The sequence below is a fragment of the Mus caroli genome, unplaced genomic scaffold, assembly GCF_978045245.1.
Source record: "Mus caroli unplaced genomic scaffold, Mus_caroli_1 scaffold_6, whole genome shotgun sequence".
NCBI classification, from domain to species: Eukaryota; Metazoa; Chordata; class Mammalia; order Rodentia; family Muridae; genus Mus; species Mus caroli.
Genome location: NW_028227261.1, coordinates 107,400,957 through 107,414,574, shown reverse-complemented (window position 1 = coordinate 107,414,574; position 13,618 = coordinate 107,400,957). Strand labels below are relative to the sequence as shown.

General features: G+C 47.1%; 1 protein-coding gene across 1 annotated transcript in view; it reads left to right on the top strand.

Annotated features, from left to right (window-relative positions):
- Col15a1 (collagen type XV alpha 1 chain) overlaps positions 1-13,618 on the top strand; it is a 104,722-nt gene that overhangs the window by 88,652 nt on the left and 2,452 nt on the right. The window contains exons 30-38 of the mRNA XM_021160109.3: positions 1,698-1,778; positions 2,248-2,297; positions 2,731-2,823; positions 3,496-3,640; positions 6,913-6,977; positions 9,539-9,667; positions 9,804-9,863; positions 10,655-10,714; positions 13,268-13,453. Of these exons, the coding sequence (XP_021015768.1) occupies positions 1,698-1,778; positions 2,248-2,297; positions 2,731-2,823; positions 3,496-3,640; positions 6,913-6,977; positions 9,539-9,667; positions 9,804-9,863; positions 10,655-10,714; positions 13,268-13,453 (869 nt within the window). The remainder of the gene's footprint in view (positions 1-1,697; positions 1,779-2,247; positions 2,298-2,730; positions 2,824-3,495; positions 3,641-6,912; positions 6,978-9,538; positions 9,668-9,803; positions 9,864-10,654; positions 10,715-13,267; positions 13,454-13,618) is intronic.

The following is a 13,618-nucleotide window of genomic DNA, read 5'->3' as shown; positions in this document are numbered from 1 at the left end:
TCTCTCTCTCTCTCTCTCTCACTGTGTGTGTGTGTGTGTGTGTGTGTGTGTGTGTGTGTGTGTAGAGCACACCAAAGAGGGACAGGCCTGTAATCCTCTTTGACCTCCATACTTTGTCACACAATGTCTGGCTTTTGGTCAGAGAGTTGAAATACAGCATAAATAAGGGAAAGTCTTTATCTGCAATCCCCTGCAGCTTGGCTGTGTCACCTGGAGTCCCTAATGGTGTCTTCTGTATTTTTTGTCATTTTGGTCATCAAATCCAGATCATGTTCTGACTTGGTGCTTAGACCTGTGCCAAGGCCCCTTTCTTTTTGGTGCTAGACAAACCTAAGTTTTATGGGGCTTTGTTGTCATTTGAGAAGAGATCTTTCTATGTAGCTCTTGGTGGCCTGAAGCTAACAGAGATCCACCTGTCTCTGCCACTTGACACCTGGAATTAAAGGCATGATTGCCTTTGGCTTATTTATAATTCACATTATGACGTATATTATAATTTATATTAGCTGCTGGTGGTGGTGGTGGTGGTGGTGGGCCTTGGGTGGGAAGGGGAGCTGGGTTTGCTGTCACAGATCTTCGAGGCTCCACTGGGAAGAGGGGCAGGAGCAGAACTTTTTGGATGTGCTTGTCCTGGTGAGAGGTGGGATTCTATAAACATGTCTGAATGTTACTACTGCATCTTAGGGGAACACTTATGGTTGCCCTACTCCCTAGCTTCTCCTTCACGGATAGCTGCAGCCTCAGTGGGAGCCTTCAGTGCTGTGCATTTAGTCTCAGAAGCTTCCTGGCATCAGTGGGACTGGGACCCATGTGGTGTGTGTGTGTGTGTGTGTGTGTGTGTGTGTGTGTGTGTGTAGAGCACACCAAAGAGGGACAGGCCTGTAATCCTCTTTGACCTCCATACTTTGTCACACAATGTCTGGCTTTTGGTTCCCTGGTGCTCCCTAGTGGGTGCCATCACACCTTTGGTGCTCTTGGCTCTTCTTCTACATTGAGTAAGCCTGTGCCTACAAACCTTACGATACTATCTCTAGTCTAGAAAACATTGGAAGATTTAGCTGCTACACTTTTTAGGGTTCAAGAATTGAGAGGTCTCACATCTACCTGTAGCTCCCATCAAGGGGAAGAAAAAGAGGCCTTCCCTCCCTAAACACTGCTTGCCTATAAGCCTCTATCACATGTATCTCTCTTTTGAGGAGTAGAAAACAATGGCTGGTGTAGCAGTCCAGCTCCTCAGACTCATGGCTAAGGCACAAGTGGGTGTTCATTCCATCAGCCAGCTGTGGGAGTGGATGATTCCGCCTCCTTAGTTACACTGTATCATCACCCCTGGGAGATTTATCTGCTCTTCAAGACACCAGGCTGCACAGCCCCAGGGGACACGAGACTGGAGACCTGAGTGGGATTAGGTCTCCATCTGCATTCACAAACTGTCCCAAGGGAGTGAGAAGCCAGCTCCTGCTTGGTCATAACAGCCCCTGCTAGGCTCAATCCTTAGCCTTTCTTTTCTCTGACAACACTGCATTGCTGTGAACTGAGTCAAGATCTGGAGACCTGTCTGAGGCAGTGATTATGGTCCTCCCAGTCTCTATCTGTTAACTTCTAAGGGGCCTTCTAGTCTCATGGATTTTGCTCAAGTTGATTTTCTGCAACCTATTTTTCCTTTCTCTTAAATATTTGTGTGTGTTTGGTGACAGGTGTTAAAGGAGAAAAGGGGTCCTGGGGTCTTCCTGGCTCAAAAGGAGAAAAGGGGGACCAAGGAGCTCAAGGACCACCAGGTATGCCTGCCCCTGTTCTAGGCATTGCCGAGTCAGGCTAACTACACAGCCATCCTGCCCACGAGCACAGTGGTCTCTGGTGAGAATCAGTTACAGGCCTGATACATCCAAAGCAGAACATTGTGGAGAGAGCAGGGGCTAGGGCTGGAGGGCTGAGGCAGAGCACTGCCTGGTATGCTCAGACCCTGGCTTCCAGCCACAGAACTACAGGCTGGGGATGGGGTGGAGCTGATTTTCTATCATTCATATGTAAAATATGGCACAAAGAGAATGGGGGCTTGCTTGGGATCCTACAGTCCCTGGGTAGTGGGCCTTGTATAGGTCTGGAGATGCCTCCAAGCCTAGAGTCAACCCTAGTAAACCGATGCAGTTTCGCTTTTAGTAAGCGAAAACCATGGTTTCTAACTTGGAAACTCTTTGAAACCTCTGCCATTAAGTTGGTAAACTTACAAAGCATTTTTTTCTGTAGGCCCTCCAGTCGATCCAGCTTACCTGAGACATTTTCTCAACAGCTTGAAGGTGAATGTTCATTATTAAACATGGCCTATTATCCTAGTCAGTTTGTTGTTGCTGTAACTGAATACCACAGACTGGGCAACATGGAAAGAATAATGGTTTCTCTGGCACATGGTTCTGGAAATCCAGCAACGATGCTCATTAGGATTCTGCAGAGTTGCAAGGCTGTGCAGGAATCATACAGCAAGACAGAGCAAATATGCCAGAGGGCCTACTTTTATAGCAAAGCTGCTCCCTAGATTACAAGTTACTCCTATAACCTATAGACTTCACCTCTCAGTGCCAGCAACATACAAGTTCAGGGATGATGTTTCCAACACATGGAATTTGGGCCCCCTGAATACTAAAACTATAGCAGCCCGTGCCTCAGTTTCTTGAGTTTCTGTGAGAAAGAGTTCATGCCAGGCTTACTGCAACCTTCCATGGTCTCTTCCAGGGGGAGAATGAAGATGCTGCATTCAGAGGAGAGTCCAGCCACAACCTCTTTGTGTCAGGGCCTCCAGGCCTACCAGGACACCCAGGCCTGGTTGTGAGTAGTGACTCCCTGGGGACCTGTGGCTTTTCCTGTGCCCCAGCCCCAACATGAATAGGCAGTTCTGGAATCAAAGTCAGTGTTGTACATACTGGAGACCAGAATTTGAGATAAGCAGGCTCTCCTGTGTGTCGTTGCTTGCTGGGAGGTTAGCTCAGCCTTTAAAGCCTCCCAGGCTGGGTGCAGTGAGTGAACCTCAGGCACCAGCCATACATACTGTGGCAAGGTCACTCTGTAACCAGAGCTGTCAATAGTGAGGGGTTATCTTAGAGGATGAAGGGAAGGTTCTGGGAATGTCTTTAGAAGGATTCTTGATTCTTCTGATGTTTGACTGAAGGCTAAGCCTGTAAAGATTATCTACAGGTCTGGTCTTTATAAATGGGAGGAGAGTCAGGCAGCCATGAGAGAAGATCAAGGTTTGCCCCACATTTCTAACCTAACTTGACTTGAGGCAAGCCCTCTCTTCTCTGAGAGCTCAGTTCCTCCTTGTGTGGAGTGAGAAGGCCAGACTGAATCTCCAGGGCCCTCTGGATGCCTAGGCTTGTTGGTATCTTTGGACTCCAAACCTGGGCTGATGCTTGCTGGAACTGACACCACCTGGCATTACTAGATTTTCACAAACATGCTAAGAGGAGAGATTTCTCCCTAACTACGTGCTTGCCTCAACAGGGACAGAAAGGAGAGGCTGTTGTGGGACCTCAGGGATCCCCAGGAATTCCAGGCCTGCCTGGGCCACCTGGCTTTGGGAGACCTGGTGTTCCTGGACCACCGGGACCCCCTGGGCCACCAGGACCTCCTGCCATTCTGGGTGCAGGTTAGTACTGAGTGATGCCTCATTCCTGCTGCCTCTGCCTTTGGGCTCAGGGTAGCACATTGGGTGACATGTCAGTCTATTTGTTTGATAGAGGGCTGGATGGAGCCTCCCATCTTCTTTAAAATGGATTCAGTTCAGATATTATGACATGCACCTACTTCAAGTGTACAATCCAGTAATGTTGAAGGTACTCACAAGTCATCTTCGCCAGCACTTGTGGTTACACTGGCTCAGTCCTGATGGCTGTGAGGTGCTAGCTCACTGTGGTTTCTGAGTTTGCCTAGTGAGTAATAGTGTTGAACATCTTTCCACATATTCTAGAACCGTCCTGGCTGTTTTGTCGATGCCTTAATAATGTGTCTGGTCTCATGGAAGCATTTTCTTAATTGAGGTTCCCTTCTCTCAGATGACTTTAACTGTCAGGTTGACACAAAACTACTCAGCACAGTGGACCAGTATGAATGGTCACTCTTGATATGGAATTCCATTCAGGCCTCGGAACTTCTAGAGTACAAATGTTAAAATGAGTTATCCAATCATTGAACAATACCAAGTGCCAGGAAGTGTACTGACCATTTTACTCCAGTTTTCTGGGAATTCAAGAAAACTAAGAGCAAGGCCTGGGGAGGTAATTCAAGTCCATAAAGAGCTCCACATGTCAGCACAAGGATCCAAGATCCCCAGTACTTGTGCAAAACAGTCAGATGCGGTACACACTTATAATCACAGTGCTAGAGAGATAGAGACAGGAAGATTCCTGGGTCTCAGTGTCAGCCAGCTTCAGGCCATTGAAAGATCCTGTCTTAAATACAAAAAAAACCAGGAGGCAGCTGAGAGAGAGTAACATCTGAGGTTGTCCTCTGGCTTCCACACACCCTGGGTATGTATGCATAGCAAGCACACACACGCATACACAAAGAGAGAGAGAGAGAGAGAGAGAGAGAGAGAGAGAGAGAGAGAGAGAGAGAGAGAGAGAGAGAGAGAAGAAGAAGAAGAAGAAGAAGAAGGAGGAGGAGGAGGAGGAAGAGGAGGAGGAGGAGGAGGAGGAGGAGAAAAGACTAGTAACTTCATTTTATAGCTAGTTAATGGCACCCACAGAATAAAGCCCAGATACCCATAGCTCTAAGGCCTATGCTTTTCTTAATGTTCACTCAGTGGACATTCTGCAGTGAACAATAAAACCGAACATCCCTAGACCCAAAAAGCTTAACGTTTGAAGCACTCTTGAGCCCAACACCTTGTGAGTACTGGTATGGTGCCACATGTGGAAACTCTGTACCCTGAAACTGTTTAATGTCCAAAATTATTATTGAAATCATCGATGGCTTGGACTTTATACCAGTGAAAAGGTGTTTCTCCAGCCATAACAGAAGCCCTGAAGTCAATCCCCAGAACCATAACAAAATTAATAAATGAAATATAAAATGATTTTTAGTTTATGATTCTGGGCCTATCCCCAAGATCTGTCATGCACTTGTAAATATTCTAAAAACCTAACAAACAAACAAACAAACAAAACGAAACTCTGAAGCCCACCTTCACATGGTAGCAGCTCTAAGCACAATGCAATGCCATTGCATTGGCATGAGCTGGGTGTGGTGGAACACATGGTGGGATCCCACAGAGCCTTGTGTCGAGGAGAGCCTTGCAGAGGGTGGCCTTGGGGTTGGCTCCAACATGGCCTTGGCTCTCCTGGCTGAAAGCAGAAACAAGGCTCAAATCAGGTTGAGAGAAAGGGATGTTTGCCAGCTGGAAGGAGAGGCTAAGCAATCAGTTTGTGAGATGAGTAGACCAGCAACTGGAACCCAAAAGCAGTGTGAACCTAAGACTAGACCATTTAAGGATGCTCTGGCCATCCTTTGCCCCTCTCTGTGTACCAGCTTCATGCTAGCTCTTCACAGACCACACTCAATGCGCAGAGGGGAAGAGGGCTGCTGAAGGCTTAGTTCTTCCACTGTGAGCTGGAAATCAGGGGCTTCTTTGTCAACGTTGGTCTGCAATGTCTTAGGATAGGACAGTTGCAGGACAACATTCTAATTGGCTTGTCTCGAGCTAGGTGTCAACTTTGGACCAATCATCTCTAGTCAGGAGGTAGGACCACTTGGGAACATGGTAGCTCTTACTGTCAGGAAATGGTTGTGGGTGTGAAAGGGAAAGACCTCAAGAGAAAACCACAAGGACTTTGACAGGTGCTGGGTAGATAAACCAGATGTGGCTACAGGGCCTTGTTGGATAAATAGGCAGTGCAGAAGATACAGGGGGTTGGCAGGATGAACGCAGAAGGCAGAGAATCTGTTGTTCACAGAAGCACGTGGCTGGAACCAAAATCCAAGTCTTCCCCTGACCCTGTACCTACGGGCCACCTACCACCTATGTGTGGACACTCAAGCCCTGTGTTGGATCTGAAGATTTGTTCAAAGTAGCCTAAAGAATTAATGGATCCATTTTCTAGGATTTACAGGGATATCCTTCTACCTGCCAAGAGCTCTGCAGATTCTGAAGGGGATGGGCTTAGAGAGGCAGAAGAAAACCAAAGGGGAAATTTCAAGACTTCTGCGTTTTTCCAAGGCAGGGGCATTTCAAATGGGCACTCCGCCCCCTCATATTTTCTGGGGATCAGTATGGCAGCCTTGAGCTGATTTTCAGGGATCCTGTGACAGTACAGGAACTAAGAAGCCCTGGACAATTTGCAGTGTGCACACCCAGCCTGCATTTCCCTGGTTCTCACCAGCCTACCAATAGAATATTGTAGTGGCAGGGATGTCTGCTGGTGTCTCGCAGACAACTTTTGAGATCCTGCTTCCTCCAGAAGTGTGCAGCTGGCAATTAGCAGCCTGGTCTTTTTCTGTCCCCAAGACCAGTGCTTCCACCAACCTGGTCTCTTCCCACAGCCCAGCCCTTTCTCTTCCTCTTTGACACCCACTTCCTCTAAATGGCGGTCACATGCTTTGTCTCTTGAAAAAAAAGTTGTATGAGTCAGGGTATTTTCAACACCGTGACAGAAAAATTGACTCAACCTGGCTTTTTCAATTAACCACTAATGGGTTTCACTTACAATCCTGACAAATACTAGGCACAATTCATCCAGGACAATAGTGAAGAATTTCATCTCTTCTCCCCAAGCCAGCCAGTCTGGCTTTAATCTGCACGGTGGATAGCCCATAGCATGCAATGAACTGTGAGCACCCCTCTGGGAGTCAGCAGAGACACACACACACCCCGTACCCCCACACTGTGCTTTGTATCACTTCTCTCTTTTTGTCTTGTCCCAGCTGTGGCTCTTCCTGGCCCACCTGGCCCTCCAGGACAGCCAGGACTCCCCGGATCCAGAAACTTGGTCAGTACCTTGTATAGTAGCAACTCTACTGGATAGATTCACTGGCTACTATGTATTGGTAGTGGGGGAGGGAGAAAAGGGAGAGGGGGAGTGGGAGGGACCAGGCTGGAATTCCTTTTATTTTCAAATTAGAACTCTGCCAGGGGCTGAGATGTTCTTCAGTTGGTAGACTGTTTTCCTAACATGCAGGAGGCCCTAGGTTTGGTCTCTAGCACCACATGAAACCAGGCACACACTTCTTGCCCTAACACTTAGGAGGTGGAGGCAGGAGGATCAAGAAATTCAAAGTTGTCCTCAGAACATAAAAGTTAGAGACCCTATGTCTAAATAAATAAAGTTCCATGACAATAAAAATGTGCTGTTCCACCCATAGTAGACAGACATTTACTTCCTTTCCAGGTAACTTGTTCCATAAAGAGCTACAGAAAACAAAATGACTCGTTGACGTTGTAGCCTATGAGCCTTTAATTGACTAAAACTCAACTGTGGTCTATTTTTAAAAACAGCATGCACACATATGTAAACAGCATGCACACACATATGTAAACAGCACACACATGTGTAAACAGCACACACGCATGTAAACAGCACACACATGTGTAAACAGCACACACAGAGATATGCAAACAGTACACAAATGTGTAAACAGCATGCACAGGTGCTTTGCTGGCCACACTCCTCCTGGGTTGTTCAGCTAAAGCATGGCCCAGGTGCATTCACCAGGTCCCACAGAGCAGTGCAAGGGGTATGGCTTGCCTGACTGTTAGCTATGCTCAGAGAGGCAGACAAATGCCCACCAGACCTACAACCAATCCAAGACCAAATGCCAGCAGTCCTAGGAGCCTCTTTGCTGCTTAATGGGTTTCATTCTTAAAACGATTGCCTTTCAAAAGAGAACTGTCCAGCAGACAACAAGATTTGGCTATTTGGCTACTTTGGGGGATGGGGATGGGGAATTCCTATGCCATTTTGATGCATATTATTATTGTCAAGCTGAGATAATTTTTTTCTTTTTTCTTTTTTAATATATTTCCCTCAGTTACAATGAGACTTTCGGCTGGTAGTTTCTTGAGACTTGGTGCTATTCAGAATATTTTTTTTTTGCAGCTTCAGCTTCCTGAATCTGCTCCTAGATATGCTAAGTGGCTGCCATTCTTATTTTAGGCAACTTTTTGAGACAGAGACGCCGCAAGCCCCCGTTTTTTTAAACACATATTTAATATTGCAGCCATCCAGCTAGACTAAAGACTAAGTGCTAAGTATAATTGCCCACTTGCTTGCATTTCTTATCCCAAATGAAAATGAATTTGAAAGTCACTAAGGCATGTGAGCTGACGCCATTAGCCAGCGTAGCTGCTGCCGAGCTGTGTTTAAAATCAACACAAGTGGCAAAAGAAAGCAGCGTATTGATGATTTTGCTAAAACCAAAACCCAGCAAAGGCAACTCTGTTGCTACATCTTTATCTTCACAGGAAATTATCATTTGTGTTTTTATTCATTTTTTTTTATAATTTAGATTTGTGGCTCAAAGCAATGCATGTTTTCATTTCATGGAAGAACTCCCTTAGCCAAGCATGATAGCATACTCCTAAAATCCCAACACTCTGGCGGCCGATGTAGACGGATTATGAGTTCAAGGCATGTCCTGGCTACATAGTGAAAACTTACCTCAAAGCCTAGGGGCTAAGGAGACAGATCAGGGGATAAAGTGCCTGGCACACAGGCATGGAAATCCCAGTCAGACCCCAGTATCCACTTTAAAAAATAAAAAGCTATGTGTAGTTGCACACTACAGTTGTAACTGTAGTGCTAGAGGAGTGGGAACAGAGCCAAGTGGGTCACCAGAGCTCACTGCATCCAGTGTAGCCAGTCGGTCAGTGCTGGGTTCTGTGAGTGACCCTGTCTCAAAATGGTAAGGTCAGAGCAAGTGATAATGGAAGTTACCCAATGTCTACCCTGGCACCTCCCTACACACACACACACACACAGACACACACACACACTCAAACTCACACACATACTCACTCACACACATACACACACTCAAACTCACACTCATTCTCACATACATATACACACTCATACTCACACATTCATACACACAGATACACACACTCATACTCACGCTCACATTCATTCACACACATACACTCAAACTCACACATTCATGCACACACGTACACACACACTCATACTCACACACCTACACACACTCACACATACACACTCACACATACATAGGCTCACACATAAACACACACATACACTCACATACATGCACACATACACACATACTCACTCACACACCTACACATCCAGAGAGAGAGGGAGAGAGAACAGCCAGGGTCTGATGATGTAGCTCAGTGGTAGAGCACTTGCCTAGCACGTACAGGCTCTGGGTCTGCGCCGAAACACAAAAACCAAACTTTACTTATTAGTAAAGCATCATTATCCGATGCAACAGACCTTTGTCTTGAGTGAGGGATTATTTATATAGAAGGGTGGGTGTATCACATTTGGCCACGGTTTGATAACAATTTGGATTTTAAATGATCTGACAGGTCACAGCGCTCAGCGACATGGGTGACATGCTACAGAAAGCTCACTTGGTCATAGAAGGGACGTTCATCTACTTGAGAGACAGTGGGGAGTTTTTCATTCGTGTCCGAGATGGTTGGAAAAAGTTACAGGTAATTCTTAACCTTCCTTACAGCCCTCTCCCCTCCAAATACCCTCCAACACAAAGAGCATCCGCCCCAACAGTGCCAGTTCTTATGAGCGCTTTCTTGGAGCCGTTTCATTGGCAATATCCTCCTTCTCTTGCAGTTGGGAGAACTGATCCCCATTCCTGCTGATAGCCCCCCACCACCAGCACTTTCCAGCAATGTGAGTAGCTTCCCTGCCCACTCCCTGAGCTTCCTGCCCCCTTAGAGGGCCCTGCACCAAGCTACCTAAGCCTGTTCTGTGTGACTTAGTACTTGGGGGAAACTCAGTAATTTCTAAATAGGACACTGTCACCACAGAGTGGAGAGAGAGCTGGACGCTGGAGACCCCTGTTCCCAATTTACCCACATCATGTAGAAGAGTCCCTCCTTCCCTCCCTCCCTCCCTCCCTCCCTCCCTCCCTCCCTCCCTCCCTCCCTCCCTCCCTCCCTCCCTCCTTGCCTCCCTTCCTCCTTCACTTACATATTTTAAGACAAGATCTCACTAGTAGTTCTGGCCAGCCTGGATTCACCTGCTGCTGCCTCCTGAATGCTAAGGTTAAAGGTGTGTTGCCACCACACCTGCCTGGCAAACCCTTAACTTTTATTCACTGCCATAAACGAGCATAGACAATTGGCATAATCTGCTGTTGGATTTTATTGCAACCCTTTGAGGCCACAACCATCACCCCATTTCTCAGATTCCAAAACTGAACCTTTGAAGAGGAAGAAATGTTGGCTTTTAAACTGAGGTCCCCTGCTTCCCCAGCACAGGGATCTTAGAGATCTTGAGGACACTTCCTCCTTTGCCGGTGACTTTTTGTTTGGCTGTAAAAGGCCTCCCATGTAAGGGTCACAGTTAAAGGCAATGTCCAGCTATTTAAGCATCATGCCAGGGTTACTTGTACCTCAATGGACTCTGGAAAAGAGATTGAATGTGTATTCATGCTTTAACCTTTACCTTTCATGTCACAGCCGTATCAGCCACAGCCTCCACTGAACCCCATTTTAAGTGCCAACTATGAGAGGCCTGTTGTAAGTACAATTCATACATTTCCTTTACAAATAATGAGAGTGTGCCTGTAAGTGCTAAGCCCTGTGTTCGGTATCTAGTTTTTTATTTTGTTTTGTTTATTTCACGTATGAGTGGTTTTACCTACATGGTTGTATGTGCACCATGTGTGTGTCTCTGATGCCTGTGGAGATCAGAAGAGGAAATTATATGTCTTCTAACTGGAATTATAAACAACTGTGAATCACCATGTGAGTGCTAGGAATCCAGTCCTAGTCCTTTGCTAGAGAAGCCAGTGCTCTTAACTGATAAATAGTTCTTACCACTCAACAGCTTACAAACTAGCCAGGAGGGCACACACCCAAAAGAGACAGTTGTATCACCATGTGCTAAGCTATTGAGTGAGACCAACCCAAGATGGGGTTACCAGAAAGACAAAGGAAGTCACTCTGAAGGAGGTGACCTCTAGATGCAGACCTAAAGAACACTGGAGTTCAGGAGTGAGCCCGGCAGGGACAAACAAAAGTAGGAAATCCAGGCAGAGGGAAAGATGGATCATGGGAGGGTGGGATGCATGTGCACACGGGTCCTTCCTGTGCTGCACTTCAAACTGGCCAGAGGAATAGACTTCACAGCAAAGCTAGACGATTAGGCTGTAGAAGTGAACAAGAGCCGGAGCTGGGGAGTTTGCCCCTTTCCTGCAAGCGATGGGAGCTGCCCATAAGTTGAAAGCTGAGCAAGGGTATGTGGTAAGATGGGTGCCTTGAAATGACTTCGGTTTGAGCGTGTAAGAGGATTGGAAAGGGCAGAAGCTGGGGTACAAAGCAGTAAAGCTGCAGAAGATAACTGGTCAGAGAGACACAAAGGGACAGGAGAAGCCAGTTAGGTTCTGGCTGTGATGGGAATGAGTGAGACAGAGGTGACCCCAAATTCCCACTGGGGTGATCCAGTGGTCACTAGCTCCCAACCAGGCACCATCTGACATGAAGGGGCTGCAGACTCAGCCCTGCTCTATCTCTGGTGCAAATAAAGATCGTATTCCTGTCACTCCAGGGACTTCATAGAATTTGATCTCACGAAGTACAGCCAGCCTGGGAACTCTCTTTTCTGCTCTCAGTCATTTTGCTATTTCCATACACCCCCTTGTATAAGAATTTCTCTTCCTGTCCCCATCTAGCCCTTGCCTATGCAGGCATGGTACGCATGAGCTTGCACACAGCTCAGGGTTGTCACAGCACTATCTCATGCCCTAACTCCCTTACCTTGTGGCTGAAGAGCCCAGTCTGCCCAAGTCAGTTCAGAGTCTTGGGAGAAGCACTCCCCATGGTCTATCTTAGATCATCTACTCATTTCCACACCAATAAAGAACAGCCCAGAGATAGAGTCAAAGGCATAAGGCCTTCAGAGAGCAAGGCGTAAGCCACACCGCACAGATGTGCCTTCTGCAATGCTCCCGTGTCCAGAGAAGATCTCGGGTTCAGCAGAGCAAGTCTGAAGTGAGTGGTCCCAGGACAATCAAATGAAAGTGGGAGTGAGAGAGAGCATGAGATGTCTGAAACCCGCCTGGAGACCTTCAGCAGTGCGTGGGCATTGTAATGGGAATGGGGAGTCCCAAAAAGAAGCTGTACAGAGAGAACCAAAGAGAGGCTGATGGGAGAAACCCAGAGGCAAATGAGAAGCTTTGCCCTCCTAAGACAAAGAACAAAGGCCAAACAAAGTACTCAGGAGTCAATGGCTGCTGGGGGGACAAAAATGACTGAAAGTCAGATTTATAAGAGAGAGCAAAGTGTTTATGAAGCCAAAATGATTCTAGGAAGCTAAGGAGAAAATTCTCAGGGGGTGAGAGAGAGGTAAATTTGGGTAAACTTTCAATGAGCCCAAGAAGAAGTCAGTAAAGTGAACAATGGAGTTTTAAAGCAATGCATTGGTTTTTACTTTTTAAATACATCTATTTGTGTGTGAGATGCGTGTGACTCTCTCTCTGTCTCTCTCTCTCTGTCTCTCTGTCTCTGTCTCTCTGTCTCTGTCTCTGTCTCTGTCTCTCTCTCTCTCTGTGTGTGTGTGTGTGTGTGTAGGAGTGCATTTGTATGTCAATGCCAATTTGACACCCCTTAGACACAGCTAGAGAGTGGGAGAATGAGAGCATCCTCAGACCACGGACTGCACTTCATATGGAATGCCAGCAGAAAGGGCTGGAGGAAGGAAATGGGTGCCTATGTGCAAGCCAAATCAAATTCCCGAATGGCTTTGGTTTGGGGCTGATGAACAAGGTGTCAGGAATGGGAGGCAGGACAAAGCCACCCTAGAAGTCACAATTGTGACCAGGCTGGGAGCGTATCCAGATTTCTCAAGCATGGCCTGCACACTAGAATCAGATCTCCAAAGGGCTCTTCAATCTGAGGAGAATGTCTCATGCATCTTTTATTCACCCCAACGTCTGTTCACGGGTGCTAAGGCTGTCTTCACTGAGGATGGACAGCTGCACCTGGGTCACACCTTACAGTCAGAAGTGGGCCTCTTCCTCAGAACAGAAGAGGAGGGTGGGGCTGCTAACCACCCTGTCTTACTCTTTGCAGCTGCACCTGGTTGCTCTGAACACACCGGTGGCTGGGGACATCCGAGCTGATTTCCAGTGCTTCCAGCAGGCCAGGGCTGCAGGCCTCCTGTCCACTTTCCGAGCCTTTCTGTCTTCACACCTGCAGGATCTCTCCACAGTTGTGCGGAAGGCAGAGAGGTTCGGCCTTCCAATTGTGAACCTCAAGGTAAAGCTGAACCCTGTCGCCACTGACTTCAGGCACACCAATCCCCAAGTGGCCCAAGCACTTGCCACTTCATACAATTAATCATAGCTCCAAAGCCATACCTTCCCTCTTCTCCAATCACTGTTCTCTCTGAGCTGAGGACTCCCGAAGTAGTACCTGGGTCAC